This window comes from Temnothorax americanus, unplaced genomic scaffold (genome assembly GCF_048541705.1).
Source record: "Temnothorax americanus isolate GAGA-0224 unplaced genomic scaffold, ASM4854170v1 Scaffold12, whole genome shotgun sequence".
NCBI classification, from domain to species: domain Eukaryota; kingdom Metazoa; phylum Arthropoda; class Insecta; order Hymenoptera; family Formicidae; genus Temnothorax; species Temnothorax americanus.
In genome coordinates this window covers 1,857,899-1,880,606 of record NW_027509253.1, presented here as the reverse complement: position 1 = coordinate 1,880,606, position 22,708 = coordinate 1,857,899, and the positions used below count along the sequence as shown (strand labels likewise).

The following is a 22,708-nucleotide window of genomic DNA, read 5'->3' as shown; positions in this document are numbered from 1 at the left end:
CTTTAAATCTCTCGCTGAATAATATTTAAATTTATTTGAAAGAATACTTAACAGAACACGGACATTGAATTGAAGTGCAATGAGAACTTGAAGAATAATTTGAGAATGATAAGATGGGATAAATAGAGCGTGACTATGTCAATTTCTAATCCGTATTTATTTAATTAAATTTACCTGATGGCGTGTGACATAAAAAGTGGCAGGGAGTCAATTTTGGAGATGTTCAATAAGCATCATGATGTTATCATTTTTTTTTTAGTGACAACTGTTACGATTTATTTATTTTCCTATTACACATTAAATCACTTTATAGTCAACGATCACATTTTCAAAATAATTTACCCTTTCACGGTAGTGTCCTCCTGACGATTGTTATTTTCGGCGTTCACGGGCAGCTTTGTTGGATTTGTTTGGTTCTCGTTGAAAACCAAAAGCAGAGGTAAACCCCCTATGACCATACATGTACCCATACACAAAAAACACACGGTGTAGCTTCCGGTTACATCGCGGAGATAGCCTGGAACAATTTATTATCGATATATTATTATACAGTCAGTATAATATAAACGGTAATTAAAATCCCAAGAATTAATCAGATATAGAATTAATTATATGTATTAGAGAGAATCGCATAAAGATAAACAAATACGTCAATTTAAATAAATATATGTCAATGTGTATAGAATGCAATTACACATTTCAAGTGACGGGATATAAACATTTTAATTAATTTGTGCAATCCGTTTTTCGTAGCAAAATGTGAAATTGTAATTTATCATCGTCTTTACTTCGCAAAACTTAGTTTAAAATACGTTTCAAGTTTCAAATTAAACAAGAAATAATATTTCGCTATTTATCTACCCATGTAGTTCAGCTTGCGCGAAAATGTTATCTTTAACATATTTAAATGTTATTCTTAACATGTTATACCTGACATTTTCTTCAAAGAAAAATCGATTTCAAATTAGTAATGGCTGCAGTGTTTTATCTATTTTAAAATTATCCGAGCAATCAATATAACTACATCGCACAAGTTTGTTAAGATAAAAAAAATACATTGAGATAGAATTACATATAACGTAGTTTAAATAAAAATCTAAAGAAATAATTCGAGAAAGTGCAAGCGATAATCCTCAAAGACAATACTCTCGAAATAATTTAAAAAGAAAAAAACAGCCATTTACACATACATGTTGATTCAAGAGGATAAAGACAAAATGTATAAAATTCACAAAAAATTATAATTAAGTCGACACAAAATCCCGTTTATGACCAAGAATGTCAACATTTATTTACCCTATGTTATACACACGCGTCGATCGCTACTTATTTATTAAAAAAAAGTCACCCTATATAGTAGCGGTTGTGAAACACATGCATATATGTGTGCGCGTGCAGCCTTTATATTTTTATCACCGCACTCTTGGACGTAATTATTAACGCGAATAATTAAGTCGCAATACGCGACTCAATATTTTCTCTGTAGTCTCTGAAGTAACGCGAGAGAGTTGCACGTGTACTTTTCCACGGTTGCATAATACACAGGACAGTCGATGAATTCGAATTAAATGGAAGAGAAGAGAGAATTCGCTCGACGAAATTAAAGAGCATCTGCTGCCTTTGAAAAACGATTGCAGTGCAGCCTCTGGTGCAGCGACGTACCTGCGAGGGGCGGAATCGAGATCGCCCCGAAGCTCTGGAACATCCTCACGAGACCGTAGCTGGACGATATTTTGTCGGTGCCGTATTGATCGGCGAGCAGGACGGGAACTAGGAGAAACCAACAGCCTAGGCACAACCCGTACATGCCGACGGAACACGCCAGCACGTAAAAGGAGTGAGCCATCGGGATCGCCAAGACTGCCACACCAGCACCCACCACGCTGCTCGATGACAAAAAAAGAGAGACCACTCAGTAAAGTAATTCAATGACTATGTTCTCGTTTCGTCGTCTCTAACGTAAAAGAATCCATCTGAAGATATTTAAAACGGATCGGAATAATTAATTATTGTTCGTTCATTAAATATTCAGACGGAAGTGACGATGATGGTATCCCAGAATATTTCTCAGGATCCCAAAATATTCTCCTAAACGCGGTTTTCAATCTCGGAACGAGTGAAGCAAATAGAAACGATCCATAAATATTTCTTCCGGAGTCGATATTCATAATTTATCAGGATGAGATATATAACGAGTTTTATTTAAAGCATAATTAATTGTGTTTATCTCCAATTAGCGTGATATCTCGCGACGTTTCAGGTATCTTACGAGGCTCACCTGCCGATGTACCCTTTTCGCCGATCGAACAGCTTGAGATCCGAGAGCCAACCGAGGCCGAGCCGGCCGCACAAATCGAGAACGGCGGAGATGGCCACCAGGTATCCGGCCTCCGATTTGCTGTAGCCGGCGGCGTGGACGTATGCCGGCAGGTAGTACAACATGTACGGGCTGCCGGTGGACATCAGACTGACGGAGAAGCACATCATGATGAACTGCGGATTCTTCAGCAGCGACAGGTCGATATAGCGCGTCAGTCTTTGCATGAACGTAATCTTAGAGTCCGTCGATCCTGTGATGCTGCGAGATGTCAAGGACGACATCCTGTTCGGCGGCGATGGCGGCGGCTGTTGCTGCTGCTGCTGTTCCGGCGGGCCCATCGCCGTCGCGGACGACTTTAGTGACCTGAGCGACGATCTGGCGGCCTTGTACACGCATGTCGAGTCCGTCGACAGGTCCTCCACGCTGTGCAGGATACTGGAGCTGCGGATCTTGGAAATGGGCTTCATACGGAGACCCTCCCCCATCACATCCTTCTCCTCGTCGCTGTCGGTCAGCTCGACCGCTACCACGCCGCTGTTCTGGTGGAACAGCTCGTTCAGCATGTTGTGCCGGGCAGTCGGATCGTTGGCGAACAGTAATTCCAATTTTTGTTGCTTCGACTTCTCCTGATCATGTGAGCCGATGAGTTATAAATTGCCATTGATTTTTGTTACAATCGATATCCCTCTCATTACCTACTCATTGCTATATGAGTAAATCTATATACGTGAACCGAATGAGAAAACTAGGATGTTTGCAATCTTTTTTAAAGAAAATATATCATTATATACGTTATAAACAATCTACATATACATAATAATAAATATGAAGTAAATGTATAACATATATCGGTCGAGAACCCGATTGTACCTGCTCTTTCAGTTCCTTTTCAAACTTCTCCACCGAGACCGAGTCTTCCTCAGGGGCATAATTTTCATCCAATGGTCGGTACAGTGTCGCACTGACGCATACGTGCAGCATGCAACCGCCTAATAGCAATACCGTGCCGTGAAAGCCGAAGTCCCTCACCAGAAATTCGATCAGAAGCGGGAATACGAAGCTGCCCGCGGCAGTGCCGGACACGCAGATCCCGTTCGCCAGGGCGCGATGCTTGTCGAAGTATTGCGACACCAGGATTATACCCGGCGTTGTCGACAAGCCACCGCCGATACCTGCAAGGACGCGCGATACCTGAAGGACTGACTGAGGGAAGAGTGTGGCAAAAGGATTGAAATTCAAAATGCAAACCTGTCAGCACTCCAAATGTAAAAAAGAGGTGTATCAATCGCGTGGCGAAGTAACTAGTTGTAAGTCCTAGGGCGCAAAAAAGTCCTCCCACGAAAACCACCGCTCGACAGCTGTACTTCTGGCAGAGCATACTCGTCACCGGAGCTGCGAAACGAAATATCGATTTAGCACGCCTCGATTATATGTTATTATTGATGACGCGAACAAACAAGGCCAGCTGACTACGGATTATAGGCATCAATGACTTTCGCTCGTTCCGATGAGCTCTTTCCGAGAAACGGAGATCGCGAAGACGCGCAGCTAGGAACCTAAATGACGAGGACGACGACTCACCAAGCGCTAGACATAGGCACGTCAGAATCGCTGGTATCCAGGACGCGACCGAGGCGGATGAGTCCTTGAAGGTCTCCATGACCTCGACGTAGAGCACGCCGTAGGACTTGACCAGCCCGGCCACCCAGAACTGCACGAAGAAGGCGCCGAACACCACGACCCAGCCGTACCCGCCGTCCAGCGGGACGTACGTGGTGTTCCGGGGTTTCCTGGTCTCGTTCCTCTGCCGGGACTTTCTCCTCTTCGGGGCCGTATACCTAGCGGATCTGGATCAGGATCGAAACCGTTATTCGAGCGAATATTAATCACTCGCTAATTACAAAAATGCGGAAACTACCCACGACTACTTTATGTAATAAATATTTTAGCAAAATTCTCTCTCTCTCTCTTTCTCTCTCTCTCTCTCGACGGTTTCAATATATATTTTTTTTTCATCTTGACATTTGGAAATTGGTACTGGGGAAAGTTCAAAAAAAGATTATAATAACAGTTCTTGTTTGCAAAACAGGAACAATCTGTGGTACAAATTTCACACGTGGGGAAGAAAAATATAAGATATAATAAATATAAAAGTATAAACACATAAGAAAAATGGGGATATTGGCACATAAAATTTAACGTGCACGAACTAAAGTTGAACGTACGTTTTCGATTATTGAGACATGTTGAGAGATATTTCCTAAAGAATATAACATTTATATATCTATTAAATTTAAATTACTACATTTTGTCAACTGCACGTGTTTGTTTCGTTTCCTCAGAAACGGGAACGACACGTTTCGCATGCGACAATACCGCGATAAGCAGCGCGACGAACAAAGGGGGATGAAACACGTGTGGATTGTCGGGGTACAAGCAAGCACGTACAGAATCGGTCTTCCCGATACCTGGGTCAATATACCACCCCGACAATATTCACTCCGACGGTACACCGACCTGAGCTCCCTGGATTTGGCGATGAGCGGCCGGGCAGTGAGGCTGGATATCGTCAGCAGGTTGTCGTTGTCCTCGTCCTCGGCAACGGTGCCCTCGGGGCTCTGCAGGTGCGGCGGCACGATCGGCGTCGAGGTCGCCGTCGCCTGGACCGCCAGGGACGCCGGCCGCTTCGGCGACGGCGCCCCGCCGGCGATGCTGCTCAGGTCGAACACCGGCGCCGAGTGGATGGAGAACAGCGAGCCCAGCTGCGTCGCCGGCTGATCATTCATATTCTCGTCGATGAGATTGCTCCCGGTGACAGCCATCTCCTGGGACGCCGCCGTAGGGACGCCGCCGACGCCGACGCCGCCGACGTCGACGTCCGCCAGCAGGCTCGACGCCCTACACGCGTCCTGAAAGCTCCATTCCCGTGGTAGCGACATGTTTCCTCGGCGGCGGCTTCCTCGGCGGAACCGGGGGGACCGTAATACATTGGATTGTGTTGCTTGGTTGGTCGCGCGTGGTTTATTCGATCTGGTCTCTCTGGTCTCGTCCCGGCGGCTCCTCGAGCTCTTTCCTCGCTCTCGATCGTCACCGCCTGGCGCGTTCACCCTCCTCTCGCCTGCTTCTCCTCCACTAGTTGGAGAACGGAATTTGTCTACCTGGACGCGATGTCTGTCTGTTATCGTAGGGGCGCTGTTTTCACGCAACCCTCGTTATCTTTCTTTCCCTTTTGTTTGTACCCCTCAGCCCCTCAGCGGAAGGGCTTCGGTGCAGCTTGATTTGATTTTCAAAGACGAGCTCGCCCCGAACTGGAAACTCGGCAGATAAAACTGTCAATGGTCGACGGTCAGCGTCTTTTGTCTGGCTGCCGAAGCACTTCTCCCGACTTTCTAATGTAGACTGAGACCCTCTCGATGAACACGAGTGGGGTGCGCACGCAGACTGGTGGAGGGTTGCTACTAACTGGAAATTTACAGTGGGATCGATACGTCGGTGACGCTGACGCGCAAAGGCGTCTTCGCGGAAATCATCCGCGATCCACGTGCGAATGGAGCTGACAGGGGGAAAAACCACCGCGTGTGACGGGCGCGAGACAAGAGCCATCATTTTTGAACGAACGAAACTGGGTTACATGAATATGGAACTGCATGGAAGTCTTCTGACACAAAAGAGTCGCTACATTTGAAGCACTTTTTGTATAGAACGTTAACAGCCAAAATGTTGGATGGGACTTGATTATTCTGAAAAAATAAAACCCATTTAAATACATAAAATTTACACTATGCTTGAATCTACGCAAATAAATTACAAGTTTTTTAACGAGAGAAAGAAAAATCGAATCACTACGCTTGAAATAATTTGCGTATAAAGATTTGACTTTTCGAATATCTGATCGCATTGAGAAAATCGAAATTGCTTTGATTATCAAAATTAATTCTACATTTATATCTCTACGTTTAGGAAATACATATTTATATTTCCAGCAAAAATTCTAAACTTTATGATAAATGAGGAAAACAATTTTTATCCTTGAGACCTTGCACAGAAAATGTTAATAACCGGATATTATTTTGAGAAAAAAATATTCTAATGAGCAAAAAGAATTTTTGAGAATTTTAAGAATTCGTATCGCTTCAACGTTCTCATTTTAACGTTCTTATCAGGAGACATTCTGTTTGCGTAGGACTGTTTGGAATTGAAATTTTTAAAGCATGACGTTCCGTAACGTGGTCGAATAAATAAACCTATGTTTCAGAAATACAGAGATATAATAAGTATATTTCATCGACTTATTCATAGAGATATAATGAGTATACTTTGTCGAATCGAAAATCGCAGTTGTCAATTCAACTATATTATTAAATCGTAAAATTTACATACTGCCGTATCATTTGTTATTTCAATCGCCTTTCCTCGACTTAAAGTAAATTGCTAATCACTCGCAAAACGTTGTTTGTCCAAAATCTCATTAGAAAGCGCATCGCATTGCGGTTTAAGCTGATTGTTTCCCAGACGTCTCGGCCTTCGCTCGTCATTACGTCATCTAGCGTGCACTGTTCGCCCTCAATTGCTGTAATTACCTGGTAACAGTAATTGTGGGAGAAGTTTGCGCAGGTTTAATCGTTTTCGCAAATTGCTGCATCCAGATATAATTTAATTATGCACGTGAATACAATTAAAAGAAAACGATTGTTTTCTATTATTTGATCTAGTATTATTCAATATTGCTTGGTAATTTACGAAAAAACGATCAATTCATCTCATTAAATTATCTTCCGTTGATATAAAAAAGGCTTGTAAGATAAACTTTGTACAGTATACATAGCGAAGCTTTCACGGGAGTAGTAACGATGAAAGCAACAACAATAATAATAAAATAATAATATTAAATGTTGAGGAATATTATCGCAGCTATACTGTTTCGATTGGCATCGTTTGAACTTGGCGATTCCGCGATCGAACCTCGTGGCGGGGGTGACTTCTACGCGCAGCATCCGACTGGATCAATGACAAATCTCCGGCTACATCCCCTGCGCGCCCTCGCGCTCTATCTCGAGGCTCGGCATTAGCGCTTGGGCTGTTCCAAAGTGCGCTTCCCTCGGGCGTGGACCGGTTTTGACATGTAATAAATAGTAGTAGATTCTCTGAGTGGATCCTTGAAGATCCGTCTCGCTCCAGATCCAATCCAAAGAGATATATAAAATAGGGTGCATATATTAAAGCGTCAGAAATTATACTGTGAGTAAGCTGTTTAAGTTTCCTTTTAGGATACGCGAACTACGACTAAAACGCAGTGCAATTTTCGATAACAACAGCGATTATCATTTCTAAATACCTATGTGTGTTTGTACAATGCAAGGAAATAAGTTAAATTATACTAAAACACGTAAACCTTGAACATAAATAAGTATCGAGGATGAGCAAAACGTGTAGAAAAGCACGAATTGAAATAATATTTTGTTTGACGTTACAAAAATACGAGAAACTTTCATCGCGAAAATGGGCGGAGGCTGTTTATTCTAGGAAAGGATGCAAACTCGTTAATGACCCAGTTATTCTTTTGATATAATAAATGAGACAAGAAAAGTATTATTTATAGTTGATAAAATAGTCTCTCTCCATAAAGCTTATTTTAAAAAATGGAATCTGGCGTTTAATATCGAAAAATATCTAAGATCATAAAAATTGTAATAAAATATATTAATTTATTATATTTGAAGAATAAAGACACCAATTTTTAAATGTTTTATAATTTAGACAAGTTATATTAAAATATCAAACACTACTAATATTAATTTCTTTAAATTAAACTAAAAAATATATATTTATAAAATCTAAAATTATTGATAATTTACTAGTAAATTGTTTTTTGTTTAATTATTAATAATATTATAATCTTAATTCTAGCAAAAAAATTAAATAATAATACAAATAATATAAGTAATAATTAAATAATACGAATTAATCTTTTGTTAAAATTATTTATAAGTGCATTAGATATCAAGTTGAAAGTATATTCTCACCTCAAACAATATTCCAATATCAATCGTCAAAAAATTAATAACTCGTTGACTTATCGTGAGGATTTGTTTACAGGGCTACACAATGAAGAAATTACGGGTGAAGACTATACTGTCACTCATCTTCATTATCTTGCACAATGCTCCGCGTTTAGGACTCGTACTCGCCAGGACTATGACCCATAACAATCCAAGATTCTTCAAGATCGGCGGCGTTCTCTCCAATGTTGACAGCAAAGAGCACTTCGAGAAAACGATTGACGTAAGATTAATATATATGATAAAACTCTCTCTCTTGATTTACAATAATAAATGTTAAATTTATCTCTAAAAAGAGTTCTATGCATTATAATATGTGCTTGTACATTATATCTATTCTCTACACGTATACATATATATAAATACATATATATATACCTCAATTTCAGCATCTCAATTTCGATTCCCAATACGTCAATAAAGGGGTAACATACAAGCATACGGTAATCGAGATGGATTCCAGCCCTATAAGAACCGCATTGAGCGTCTGCAAATCTTTGATAGCCGAACAGGTGTACGCGGTGGTGGTGTCGCATCCGCTTACAGGCGACTTATCACCGGCAGCGGTTTCCTATACGAGCGGATTTTATCACATACCCGTGATCGGTATATCGTCCAGGGATTCCGCCTTCTCGGACAAAGTATGCAGGATATAACAAATAAAATTTAATTTAATAATCGACATGGAAATTAAGGCAAAATTAATATAGAATCGATACAAAAAAAAAATCTGAAAAAGAACAGCATTCTTTTTGCGCAAAAGTAAACCAAAGGTATTTTTTTTGCTTAAGTTTCATACAAGCTTGCAATGTTTTTGAAAAAATTAATTTAAAAAATTGAAAAATTAATGTATCGCTTATATTTTATATTATCCAAATGAAAAGCGATTGGTTCTACATTGTGTTCAATCGCGGTAACTAAATGATAATGTCCTTCCAGAACATCCATGTTTCATTTTTGCGCACTGTACCGCCGTACTCTCATCAAGCAGATGTCTGGGTGGAACTGCTGAAGCACTTCAACTACATGAAGATTATCTTCATCCATAGTTCCGACACGGACGGCCGCGCGCTCCTCGGACGTTTCCAGACGACATCGCAGAATTTGGAGGATGACGTAGAGATCAAAGTGCAAGTACGTTGCATATTAGTTTGTACGTGTTATTAATTCGTCATGTTAATTTTACGAAATACTTTAGCTATTAGCTACACTGATTATAGATTTATAGACTTACATTTTACTAGTAGCTGTGTAATTTCCTCAATAGTTATAGAGAGACAAATTTCCTGTTACTAGATTACTGTTTCAGGTCGAATCAGTCATCGAGTTCGAACCGGGATTGCACAACTTCGAGGAGCAATTGAGGGAGATGAAAAGCGCACAGGCGAGAGTCTGCCTCATGTACGCCTCGTGAGTATCGTAACTTGACATTTACAAATCTTGTAAAAATGGGAAATGTCGAAGAGTAAAATTCTAAAATATGAGAAACAAAACGATCTGTAACCACGCGACGTTAACAGTAACATCGTCTTACAATTTTTAAATTTTTGACCATTTAACATCAATCTCGTACGCGAACCTCGGTTGCGGAGATACTTAAATGAACTTCTCTGAACAGGAAGAAGGACGCGGAAGTGATCTTCAACGACGCCGCCAATCTGAACATGACCGGCGCCGGATACGTGTGGATCGTCACCGAGCAGGCGTTGGACGCGCCGAACGCGCCGGACGGCTTGCTAGGGTTGAAGCTGATCAACGCTACCCAGGAGAAAGCACATATAAGCGACAGCCTGTTAGTATATCTACTGTCCGACTCGGTCCGGATCGCGTTGCACATCTACCTTCAGTTTCCCTGGAATCGATTTTTTTGTTCTAAGCTTATTTTAGATATCATACATCTCTCTCTCGTATAATTAAAAATAAGAATTTCTTACCTCAAAGAAATTTCGAATGGCTCATTAAAGACATAAAGACTTGTTCTCCCTGCATTTGTTTCTCTACGTGTTTTTTAGATACGTCCTCGTGTCCGCGTTGCGAACGATGAATCAGACAGAGAGGATTACCGAGGCGCCGAAGGACTGCAGCGATTCCGGCTCCATATGGGAAACTGGCAAGACTCTTTTCCAGTAAGATCGCATTATTGTTTCTCACGCCTAATTCTCTGAGAAATTTGAAACTTTTTCTTGCCACAAATCTCTGGTAACATTGGAGATTCCATCGCGTCCCCCTTATTCTTCGTTACTGTCTTCTTAGGTATATTCGCAAGCAAGTATTACCGCATGGTTCGACGGGTCAAGTGGCGTTCGACGATAACGGGGACCGCATATTCGCCGAGTATGATATAATCAACATCCAGTACACAGGTCCAGACAATAACAAGACGCAGGTGTCCGTCGGGCAGTACTTTTATCCCGCTGTAAGTAGACAATTCGGAGTGAGCGAAGAGAGATCAGTGAATACAGGCAGTATTTATAATTAGATAGACACTTATTTATGTAATGATCGCAGCTGATTGCAACTTGCGTAAAATATCACGTCTTGAGTCAAGAACTATAGAACAACCTTTTCGAATGTAATGTTTCTTTGTTGCTGGGTAGAACGGCACCAAGATGAAGCTGCGAGTCAACGAGTCCAACATCATATGGCCGGGTCGTTTGAAGATCAAACCCGAGGGTTTCATGATACCCACGCATCTGAAAGTACTGACGATCGAGGAAAAGCCGTTCGTTTACGTTCGCGAATTACCCGACAATGAGATCAAGTGTCTACCTGAGGAGATCGCTTGTCCGCACTTCAACATGACGGACGGTGCGTTATTACTCTTTTACTAATCAACAGGACAGCAAGAACTTGATTTTAATCAAACTCTTGATTAACTTACTAAATAATACCTGTGCTAGTTTATTAGCTTGGATAGAACTATTAATTTCCAAACATATGGAAAGCGAATTAAAAATTATGCTGCAAGCCGATCAAATCACCAGTTAAACTTAATCAAAATTTAATCAAAGTCGAAAATTAGTCGCGATAATAAACATTGCACCAGCTCAAACTAGTCTTCAATGTTCCCGCTGAAAAAAAATTAACCAGATCAACAATATTCGAAAAATTATACTACCTGGGAAATATAATAGAATGTGTGTGTGTGTGTGTGTGTGTAATTCACTTTTTTCTTTCCAACAGATAAGCAAATGTTTTGTTGCAAAGGATACTGCGTGGATTTATTAAAAGAGCTGGCGAGAATGATTAACTTCACATACAGTTTAGCCCTGTCGCCAGACGGTCAGTTTGGCAGCTACGTGATCAAAAACACCTCGGGTAAGTGATTGAGAATTACATATAAATATAAATGTATTAAATTTTTAAAGAAAACATAGAATATATATAGATCTATCTAGTTTCCAAATTAATTCTTAGACAACGGAAGATTAACGATTTAAATCTCCACCTTGTGTTTTTTCTTGTTTCTTCCTCGCGTTTCGACATATATGTATCAAAAGTCGGAGGAAAAAAAGAATGGACGGGCCTTATTGGCGAGATAGTCAACGAACGGGCTGACATGATCGTCGCGCCATTAACGATCAATCCCGAGCGTGCCGAGTTCATCGAATTCAGCAAACCGTTCAAATATCAGGGTATCACTATCCTTGAGAAGAAGGTAAGTGTCTCCTCTTAATTTTGTACAAAATAAAAATGTCGCGTACATTTTATGCAAAAATAAACAAAAAAATATATTTTTCTGAGTTCAGCCTTCGAGATCATCGACTCTGGTCTCCTTCTTACAACCGTTCAGCAACACCCTTTGGATCCTCGTGATGGTATCGGTGCACGTAGTCGCGCTGGTTTTGTACCTGCTCGATCGATTTTCACCCTTCGGCAGATTCAGACTGGCCAACACTGACGGCACCGAGGAAGACGCCCTCAATCTATCCAGTGCTATCTGGTTCGCTTGGGGTGTATTATTAAACAGCGGTATAGGAGAGGGTAAGGTATCTTTCTTTCATCCCATTTTCGTTCATTCAATCGGGCATCTCACTTGGAGGGAGAAACGCTAGAAAGGAAAAAGATAATTCAAAATTTAAAGTCCATGCCGAAGAGTATCTTTAAACTAGTTCTCTTGTATTAGACCTAGATCATTTTTCACATTACCATTTAATTAAATTTTGTATTTTTGTAGGTACCCCACGGAGTTTCTCCGCGCGCGTGCTGGGAATGGTGTGGGCCGGATTCGCTATGATCATCGTCGCATCGTACACTGCCAACTTGGCGGCGTTCCTCGTTTTGGAACGACCAAAAACTAAGCTCACCGGCATCAACGATGCTCGAGTAAGAACCGAGATTAACTATTTATTTTACTTGTCGAAAAATACACCGGGAATAAAAGATGAATGTATCTGATGTGCATTCTCTGATATGAATATCTGCGATGCATGTAAAGCTCAGGAACACGATGGAGAATTTGACGTGCGCGACGGTGAAGGGATCCGCCGTGGACATGTATTTCAGACGCCAGGTAGAATTGTCCAATATGTACCGTACAATGGAGGCGAATAACTATGACACTGCCGAAGACGCGATTCGCGATATTAAAATTGGGTAAGCGGTAGACGTTTCGGTTTTTGAGATCGTTAATCCTCCGCTTAAGTTGAAAACCTTCAATGCGTATTACATGACCATGGTGATTTTTTTCTCTCCAGGAAATTAATGGCGTTCATCTGGGATAGCTCGCGATTGGAGTTCGAAGCGGCTCAAGATTGCGAATTGGTGACGGCTGGCGAATTGTTCGGCCGCTCGGGTTACGGAATCGGTTTGCAAAAAGGATCTCCTTGGGCGGACGCTGTGACATTGGCGATCTTAGACTTCCACGAAAGTGAGCGCAACAATTTTCGACGCAAAGGACTTCACGCTCGCGCGTTGCTATATTTTTCTGTACAGCAAGATTTGTTATTTCCGCTAATCATGATTCTTGTTATGAAATCATGATGTGGTAATCTGAAACGTTAAATATTAAATAATATTGAATTATATGGAGAAATATATCAAATTTAATTTTATGTTAAGTTTAATTTAATAATATTATATAATTTGCATAATAAAAATAAATATTAATCGCTAGCAATCACTTTTTACAGGTGGTTTCATGGAAAGCCTCGACAATCTTTGGATCTTGCACGGTAACGTGCAACAATGCGAACAGTTTGAAAAAATGCCGAACACCCTCGGTCTAGAGAACATGGCAGGGGTGTTTATCGTCGTCGGCGTCGGCATCGGCGGCGGAGTCGCTCTAATTATAATCGAAATGGCATACAAGAAGCACCAAATACGTAAGCAGAGGAAGATGGAACTGGCAAGACACGCGGCCGACAAGTGGCGAGGGATGATCGAGGTAATTTAATTTAATCGACTTAAAGAAGTCGACAGGGTCGATTTAATCAAATTACGTCAAATTTATTCCGATCGATTAGACGCATTGCTCTCGCTTCTCGAAATTATTTATTAAAAAATTTCTTAAAGTTATCCGTCAAAAACTTGTCAAATCTACTTTTAAGAACTTAATCCTATCTTCGTGACTTTAGCACTCTTTATATGTCTATTCCTACCAATACAGATTAACTTTAATTTTTTTCCAATTTTTAGAGAACTAGGAGAGAAGATAAAAAATATAAATTAAACCAAGACTAAAATTAATCTACATTGGTAGAAATTGATATTAATTGTAGACCACAACGTATTTCGTACAACGTAAACTTTTAAATATTCGTATTGTTTCGTGAGCAGAAGCGGAAAACTTTGCGGGCGTCGATAGTCACACAGCGAAGAATCCAGAGCAACGGCCTGAACGATCCCGCGACGGTGAGCCTGGCGGTCGACACGGTCGCCAGGTCGAACGTGGGCTCGCGCAGCCCGGGTCGCGCCTGGCCCGGTGACAGCGATCTGAGACAACGGCCGATCTCCCGCTCCGACGACATCCGATTGTCGCCCGCCGCCTACACTGCCGATGTGTCGCATCTCATAGTCTAATCTTACGTTGATTTGTAGTTTTTTACCGAATAAGAAGCGTCGTCGCCGAACGTTCCTAGTAGACCGATTACACCATGGGATGAAACTCATTCTAATATCTTCCTCGCGTAGCGGAATACGATCGCAGGGTGATCCGTAATATAATCGGCGAATAGCTGTGGGATATATTTGAGATGATTAATTGTTCGCTTGTTAGATGTTTATAGAAAATTGTGGTGGACTACCTTAAAGATATCTCTGATATTTATTGAATCGTTGCAGATGTTATTTGTTTTATATGTAAATGATTTTGAGATGATTTAATTTTTCGAGAAAATAAATTGTATGTAATTGAAAAATTCAATAATGTTTAATAATGTTAGTCATATTCATGTGAATATGTTAAAATATGGGAAAGTTTTTTTTTAAATAGACCATTAATTTACTTCATTTGTTACAACGAGAAAGAAACATTGTGCTTGTATACACGTATATGTATGTATATTTATTATAGATATATCATGGACGTTTTGTCGATTGTGGAGATATATTATGTTAAAATATGACCAATTTGTTTTACATAACACTATCCTTTTAGACTTAAATCTATTAAGATTTTCCAAATCTATTAAAATTATTAAATTACTTTATCAATATGATATAAATTCTTCGAAAACAGGAATTGAAATTATTCTTGGTGCTTATATAAAACTAAAACAATTTGGCATAGAAGAACTTAAATATCCAAGTGAATGAAGTAAAGAATGAATACCAGTTAGTCTTCAGGAGTATTCAAGCCAGTGACAGATCTAACGATATCCTGCTGTAGGCGAAGGTAAAGGCGTAGAAAAAGGGTACCTTGGTGTTGCCGAGGGATAGCTTGATGTCAAGAAGCATATTCTGATGTGGAAGAAAAAGAACTCACAGTTGAGCAGGACTGCAGTTTAAGGAATGGAGACGGAAGGAAGGTTGGCTCGGAAAGTTTTGCTGTTCAGTGAACGTTTCGCTGGACGCACTAGCACTAGCCGAACTTGAGGCGGTCGCGAAACGTGAGCCACCAGCTGGACCGTTCAACTTCATCACACCCGGCGAAACATTCAAAAGACGAAATAACTTCTTGCAACTTGAAATAACAACGAAAGAAACGGTCAAAAGGAATGGAAATAAATATTTCGTAGCTTAAATTTATTTTATTTTATTTTATTTTCTAAAAGATTTCACACGATAGAGGTGGGCTAACATATGAGCCAGCTTTTTCTTAAAATTTAAAATTTAAGCCAGATTCAGAAAAAACATCGAAAATCGAAAAGCAACATTCTATAATTGATCGAATGTCAATTAAAGGTAATTTTCTTTTCAGTTCACTATTATCTTCAAATTTAGTAATTTTTTAACTTATGTATTAAATTTCTTGACTTTTATCATTTAGTAGTCAACTGTTTTGCTTAAGTTTATTGATCAATTTTTATTTCCAATAAAAATTCAAAAAGTTACCTTTTCATCGTTATTAATTTCGTTATTTTTACGTATTTAGATGATCATGACTCAGAGCCAAACCCACAAAGGAGTAACGCTGTCGAAATCAAAGATATCGGGCTGGCCGATGTGCGAAACGTTGGGGAAAGTGGTTGACCATTGGAAGGGCTGCGTCGAGCCCGGTATATTCGGTCCGGAAGTGGCCTCGAAACTTTCCACCCCGTCAGCGTCGGCCAGTATGATTTTCGTGTCGATTATGCCGAACGGTATATCAACTTTCTCCAGGTCTCCTCTGTTGATTGAAATCCGTGCCTGATCTTCATTTTCTATGGTGGACTTCTCGTGACTGTATCCTCGCATCAGCCTCCTAAAGTGTTCCGTCGTAGTAATGTTGCTCTGCAGTCTCGCGACCAGCTCGCTTTTTGCCACATCGTCGTTCTCTTCCTCATTCTCGCTGATCCCCACGTTGGTCTCGCGAAGATGAACTTCCCCGACGGTCCAAAGCACGTCAGTGTCGGCAAACCGCTCGCTGATATCCACCGTGCGGATAAGCCCCGGTGATTGCTCGACAAGCCAGACAATGCCGTCGCGCGGTTCCACGGTGACCCATTGTCGCGCTACATCAGCACCATTTTGCAATGACATGCTGCGAGACCAGGAATATCCGTTTACTGCCAGACGATTCGCCGCCATCACCCTCGCGGATGACATCACCTGTGGAAGAAGGAAGTTAATGCACTGACTACTAACATAAGAAAGCAGTAATGGATAATAGAAGTCGATTCAAAATTTATATTATTTCGTAAGTTGTCTTATTTAAATATTTTCCGACACACATGCGCACATATATCTGCAATAAATTAAATTGTAGAAATTAAAGTGTAAAAAGTTTTTTTGCTCACCTGATTCTTCGTATTCATGAGATTCCACAGGCTGCGATTAGTGACTGTCAGTGGCGTTCCAGCGATAATCAGCTCGCGATTCTCTCCTTGGACAAAATAGAACTCGTCGTGAGACGACAGAGCACCGGGGTAAGATGACATTATGATAGATCTGCTTGGTACCGGCGCGGAAGTTTTCAAGAACGGCAGAACATGGTAACCAAAGGTATATTTCTTCAGCAACCTCAACATCTTAGCGTATCTGTAAGAGAAATTTGAGATGATAGCTTCGATATGCCGCGTAATTGAGAAGCGCTTTTATTTATCAGTATGATACTATACCCACATTCGATCTTCCTCGCGGCGAAAAAATGCAAAAGTAACGAATTAAAAATTATTCTTCTCATATTTTGATATAAAAGCAATATTTACACAAACATCTTTATGTTTTAAGTCAATTTTCTCTTTAATTTCTTTATTTTTCTTCACATAAGTCATATTTCTTACTAAAAATATATATACTGAATAATAACATAACAATAACTTACGGTGCAGCAGTGGTATGTCCAATAGCTATCAGCGGATTTAGTCCTTCACGGGATAGGCTTTTCAAGAAAATCGTGCTTTTAATGTAATCGTGATAGGATTCAGAACTGTTCAGCGCTCGCTCGAGATCCGGTAGATCTGCAGCCATCGCCAGCCAGAGGAAATCTTCTTTGTCCATTTCCACTGGCTGCCGACTGCGACGAACCGCGAATCTCCAGCCAGCCTCCAAACCGTCCAGTTGAACGTAGAATAGCCGCACCTATAAATTGAAAATAACAGCGGTTTACAACCATATGCATATTCTCGAAATCGAAGAAAATAAGTTTGAAATATTATGTTTTAACTACCTATACAATACATCGAGGACATGGGCAATTATTGGCTGGCTTTTTTTTTTAATTTAAAGATAATAAAAGTAAATACATGATCACACACAAAATCTTTAGCATAAAAAAAAATAAATCTCCTTATAAAAAATTTTATTGAATTCAAGAAATATTCCAAGTCTAATCCATAATTTTAATTCCCATATGTTGTTTACCATGTGCCAAAATGGATCCGTGGCTGACAAGTGCTCGGCACGTTCGCGGACGATGGCGGTGTTCTCGCGAAGAAATCGCATCAGTTTGTGGCATTCGCCTTCCCATTTTTCACAAACAACGTTGACGGTATTGTGCCAATGATGGTGGATTATTTGCCATGTCAGGCTACCCTCTAACAAACCGGCCGCGTAAGCTTGCACGGTGTCCGGATATTTCGATGACGTTTCTATTTCGATGATGGACCATCTGGAATATATTCGATGTGCTTATTTTAATTAATCCATATCAAACGTAAAATCTGCAGAATATTCTGATTTGATGCGTACGAAGCGGATGTATGGTTTCTATGGATTACGATTTACATTGAAAGATATACGATTATTTACATGATTATAAATATAGAACCATCCGCGGGAAAAGAACTGCTACATTTCTACCATTAGAATGTATATATTCAATCGTCTTAATCACATATAATTAGACTTGTTAAAAACATATATATTTTATAATATAATATTAATAGGATAAAATGAATTAAAATTATTACGATTCTCTCGAATTTAAAAAACGGGAAAGAAACTAATTTATTTTAAACGAGATTAGGAATAATCTGCTTCTTTGACGACGCCGCGAAAGCAAATATCTCCACAGAAACGATGACTGTACATTTTCTTTGCTCAATGACATTGACCTACCCAGATTCAAATATGCCGGTCTTGTAATAGGCACGGGCAGCATTCAGTCGCACATCGGCGAGGTCGTTGCCTTGACCCCAAAAGTCGATGCGATATCCTCCCTTGTGATTCCACGATACGGTAGCCGAGTAGGTTCCATCTTTCTCAACACTGCAAATGCATTACCGTTTAGAAAAATTTTAGGGAAAGCATTTTCATCCCTTATGCCTTCGAAATTAATTTCTATGCGGCTAATATTTTTATTCACGTCTGATACGAAGAGCTCCATAGAATAAAAAGTAGAAAAAAATTAATTAAATTATAAATTAATCGTGCTCTAGTACTAAAATAAAAAAAAAAAATTATAAAAAGTTAAATTTACTTTTGAGAGATTATTATACTCATAACAACGAGTAATAATTCGTTATTAAATCGTTATTAAATTTATAATTACTGTAATTTGCGGCAATTTGAATAAAGCTGTTGCGTATTATTTATAAAATATTAAGTGTCTATTGAATGTTTTGTGGATTCGTAAACGTGGAATCTGCAGCTAATGCATCGTACATGCACATTATGTTTCACTTGTTATTGTTCGACACGAAAAATTTGGACTTGACTACCTGAGATTGTCAAGAAAATTAAAAAATTACTGTCGACTCACTGTCCATATTCGCTGAAAATAATGGCGCCGATGCCGAGAAGAGCGACGGCGACAAGGATGTAGGTGGAGATGCGCGTCTGCAGCCACGAGGCTCCGACCACCTTCAGCATGGCTCATCGGTAAGCTACACACCTTGATAACGAAAAGAAGAAAATGGCAAAGAGTGTTCTCAACCCATCGATTACCGACGCCTGATCCGCCGCGGGCTTTCTATGGCGCTTCTTCAAAGACCGTCCGTAGCTGCAGGTCCCTTCCTGGTCCCTATAACAATATAGAAATTTGTAGAAACCACATCTGGCTATCCCTTTTCTACCTAACTTCTATTTAACTAAATCTACCATGTGCAACTGTGCCAACGTATCGACCTATGTCAATTTTCATTCAAATTACCATTGTAGAAATTGAATATTTAAATGTTTCTTCCTTTTGATGGTACATTAAAATTGTAGAAAATTGTAACGTCCTATAATCAAAGGCTTCTGCCTTTCTCAGATCTATGTGATATACGGAAACAAGGGAAAATATAATAATGTGAATATTTTGCGTTGCTCAGAAATAATAATGAAAGTCGATTATCTGAAACTGACGTTTACAATTCGGTATTTCGGATTTTATGTTTTACAAGTGCATTTGAACGTGGAAGTTCAGCAATAAGTATAAATAATTCCTGGAGAAGATTGGGAATTGCTATCAGATTAGTCACTTGCAAATCAAAGATATCTAGCTCTCGCTCTCATTATCGCTTAACAATAAGATTAGACTCTCCAGAGGACATCATCATGCACTTACTAATTATTTTATCAATACTGTTACGCGACGTATTGTGTAATCGTTTATCTACAGCTGAGGTCACGCTCTTCGCGAAATACGATATGACAGACATTTTTCCAAAAAATCGCACACGATTTCAGGTTTCAACAGATTTATGCGGGACTGAGTCCATAAAGCAAAAACTGTTTTCCTTCTCCTGGACACGAGAGAGGTCCAGTCTCTCTCTCTCTCTCTATTTCATAATCTGTTTAATTAGAAAGGATCATGCAAATAAAAAGTTCTGTAAAAAACGACGCAAAAAAATAAATATAGCAGAAGCGAGAATATTCGCGCGGAACGCGCGTCAAGTAACAATCTAAAAATAATAATTGTCTGCCAGTACATACGTATTCTGTCGCAGACGCAATCTCCGTTCTCGAAGGGTCACGGTTTGCGACTTGCGAAATATACTCCGCAAATAGTGCTTTGCGCGTCATCGGGTTTTGTTAACACTTATCGCCTCGTTGGTGACTTAGCGACAAGTACAGACAAATATTCACAAGATGATACGATAAAAATACTATGCTAATTAACGCGTGTTCTCTTATCAACGGTGTACCTATATATCGCATGACAATGTATCCTACGTAATTTTCACGTAAGAGTAAATTTCCATTAAAAAAGAAGAAAAAAAGAAACGTTATACAGAACCGGCAAATAGCGTTAACTCAATTATCTCATTACAAAGTATAAACGAGCGTGCAAATGTGTCATTGTGAATTGATTTACTATCGTGGAAAATTTCGCGGAACGTGCCAGTTTTACAGAATTATTAGCAGATAAGCTATTCGCGTTTCAAAGGCGTCCTCGTTATCAGGAAGGAGTGCTGCACGCTTATCACAGTAGCGTATAAAATACTTGATCCTTCCGCCAGCGCGGAAGAAATTATCCTTCTATGTGAAAATTTTTACGTATGTTATAATAAAATTCTGTGCAAATAAATAAGAATTCAGTAGAGAACATTTCATTAACAAATTCAACACTCGAGTATTATTGATTATCTGCTAATTATATTCTGTTTTCCGTTTTCTTCTCCTAATAAATTATTAATGAAATAATTTCATATTATAATTAAAAAATCAATCTGCGAGATTAACAATTATCAAAGTTATATCTTTGTAATGTTTTACATAATTATCGCATATTTGTGTACGTGTGTGTTAATATCTTTCTCTAATTTTTAATAAATATTCATTGCCGGTTAAAAAAAATTAAGATGATATTAAAAAATATCCTATTAACTTGCACATTTCTGTGGAAAAATTTCGAATTTTTATCATACTTATATTTAAGTCATCGTCATTCTACCGGTGACCGTTACTGACAATAAAAAGTTTGCGGCGGTGACCGTGAAGCCGCCGCCGTCGCGACGGATAGACTGACCTCGTGTATGCCACGTGCATAAAAATATCATGTGAACAATATTATGCATCGACACGCAAATGAATGTTACGCATTCAACGCGGAAATACCAGAACAGTCCCGGAAAAGCAGCGTGAGCCAAAACAAACATTAAAAGATAAGATTGCCAAGGCAAAAATTATTCTGACGAAGACAATTAATTAAAAAATCGACAAAATCTTGCGATTTACATTTTTCATTACATTTTACGTTCTTAATATCTATTTATGTATTATCTTTCGAGTTTTAAATTAAAATTGTTGCTCATAATTAGAAAATTAATTGGCAAATCAGTCGACTAGCAAATATCTGGAATTGAGAGAACACAGACGACATGCGTTCTTCATCAGAAAATTTTCCAGCTGTCAGAATCGAAGGAAGTAGAGAAAGTTCATTGCTTGTCCTAGAAATATTACAATGCCGAAACGCTCCACCGTTAAACGATCGTCTCTCGTAATCGGTTTGAATCTATTAAATTTAATTTTTCCTATATAACTGTAGAAAAGCATATTTCGCTCCAATTTTCCGCAAGAATTACTTTCGCGCGTTTCGGGAATCTCAGCTTTGCTGGATCGTCGATTTCGCCATGTGATGGAGGCCCACGTGGCTTTCGCATGACTCGTTCGTTCGTTCATTCATTCGTTCACACACTCACCCTGGATGAAATTTGGCAGACTGAATTGCAGCGCGTCGTACACAGGTAACGAATGGGTCATCGGGCACGGATTACATTCCTCGCGCGTATGTGTGGTATACGTGTGCTCTGGACTGGTCGCTCCGACACTCCAATCCAAACGCGATCGCTCGTCTCTCCCGACTGTCGACGGACTCGCCGCCAGCTGGCCGTCAGTATTTCCACTTCCCTTCCTCTCCGACCCTTTCATCATCATTAATTCGCCGTGCCCCACTATAGCCGCGGGTCGCGTCAGCGTCCTGATGTTGAAGTCGGAGCGATGACTAAAGAATGGAGAGTGCAAGAAAGATGGCTGAACGCACCTGTGGAAGTCACACGAAGGGGTCCCAAGGCACGACCGGCCGACCGTCGATTTCAATCCAAGCCCAACTGATAAATATACTTGAAAAATAACGAAAGGAGATGTAGTGATTCAACTGAGCGAATAACTTCTTAAATTTCACAATAATTTTTGTATCGAAGCAGCAGAATGCAATTAATGTTTGGGAAAACTCGATGCGAAGAAACAAGTATATATACTGCAATAACTTCAAGAGGAACAAAATCACAATAATAAAGAAGTCAAATAAAGAAATTATAAATATCAAATTCAATTTCTTTTAATTCATTTCAGTATATCTATTATTCTCAGCATCACAGTA

At 39.8% G+C, this 22,708-nt stretch overlaps 3 protein-coding genes across 8 annotated transcripts; 1 reads left to right on the top strand and 2 right to left on the bottom strand.

Annotated features, from left to right (window-relative positions):
* Positions 1-138: 138 nt before the first annotated feature.
* Sln (monocarboxylic acid transporter silnoon) lies at positions 139-7,422 on the bottom strand. Of its 6 annotated transcripts, none has more exons than XM_077426744.1 (9): positions 7,283-7,422; positions 6,701-6,900; positions 4,838-6,060; positions 3,902-4,167; positions 3,569-3,712; positions 3,191-3,492; positions 2,279-2,946; positions 1,663-1,883; positions 139-517 (listed from the first exon to the last, which is right to left on the bottom strand). In XM_077426744.1, the coding sequence occupies exons 3-9, from the start codon at positions 5,257-5,259 to the stop codon at positions 339-341; spliced, it is 2,202 nt and encodes a 733-aa protein (XP_077282870.1). In that variant the 5' UTR covers positions 5,260-6,060; positions 6,701-6,900; positions 7,283-7,422; the 3' UTR covers positions 139-338. The 6 variants fall into 6 exon arrangements, with proteins under 6 accessions (XP_077282870.1, XP_077282871.1, XP_077282873.1 ...); XM_077426745.1 differs by having other exon boundaries at positions 7,238-7,373; XM_077426747.1 differs by lacking the exon at positions 6,701-6,900.
* A 1,003-nt stretch (positions 7,423-8,425) lies between these two features.
* On the top strand, positions 8,426-14,945 carry Nmdar1 (glutamate ionotropic receptor NMDA type subunit 1). Its single transcript, XM_077426737.1, has 16 exons — positions 8,426-8,602; positions 8,769-9,020; positions 9,319-9,513; positions 9,689-9,789; positions 9,998-10,171; positions 10,392-10,505; positions 10,633-10,795; positions 10,977-11,187; positions 11,563-11,697; positions 11,880-12,037; positions 12,129-12,363; positions 12,557-12,705; positions 12,818-12,975; positions 13,077-13,249; positions 13,512-13,765; positions 14,158-14,945. The coding sequence occupies exons 1-16, from the start codon at positions 8,426-8,428 to the stop codon at positions 14,398-14,400; spliced, it is 2,892 nt and encodes a 963-aa protein (XP_077282863.1). The 3' UTR covers positions 14,401-14,945.
* Positions 14,946-15,558: 613 nt separating this feature from the next.
* On the bottom strand, positions 15,559-22,257 carry Lama (phospholipase B domain containing lamina ancestor). Its single transcript, XM_077426750.1, has 7 exons — positions 22,029-22,257; positions 19,163-19,423; positions 18,520-18,669; positions 17,824-18,070; positions 17,285-17,541; positions 16,758-16,998; positions 15,559-16,569 (listed from the first exon to the last, which is right to left on the bottom strand). The coding sequence occupies exons 2-7, from the start codon at positions 19,270-19,272 to the stop codon at positions 15,925-15,927; spliced, it is 1,650 nt and encodes a 549-aa protein (XP_077282876.1). The 5' UTR covers positions 19,273-19,423; positions 22,029-22,257; the 3' UTR covers positions 15,559-15,924.
* Between the last annotated feature and the right edge of the window lie 451 nt (positions 22,258-22,708).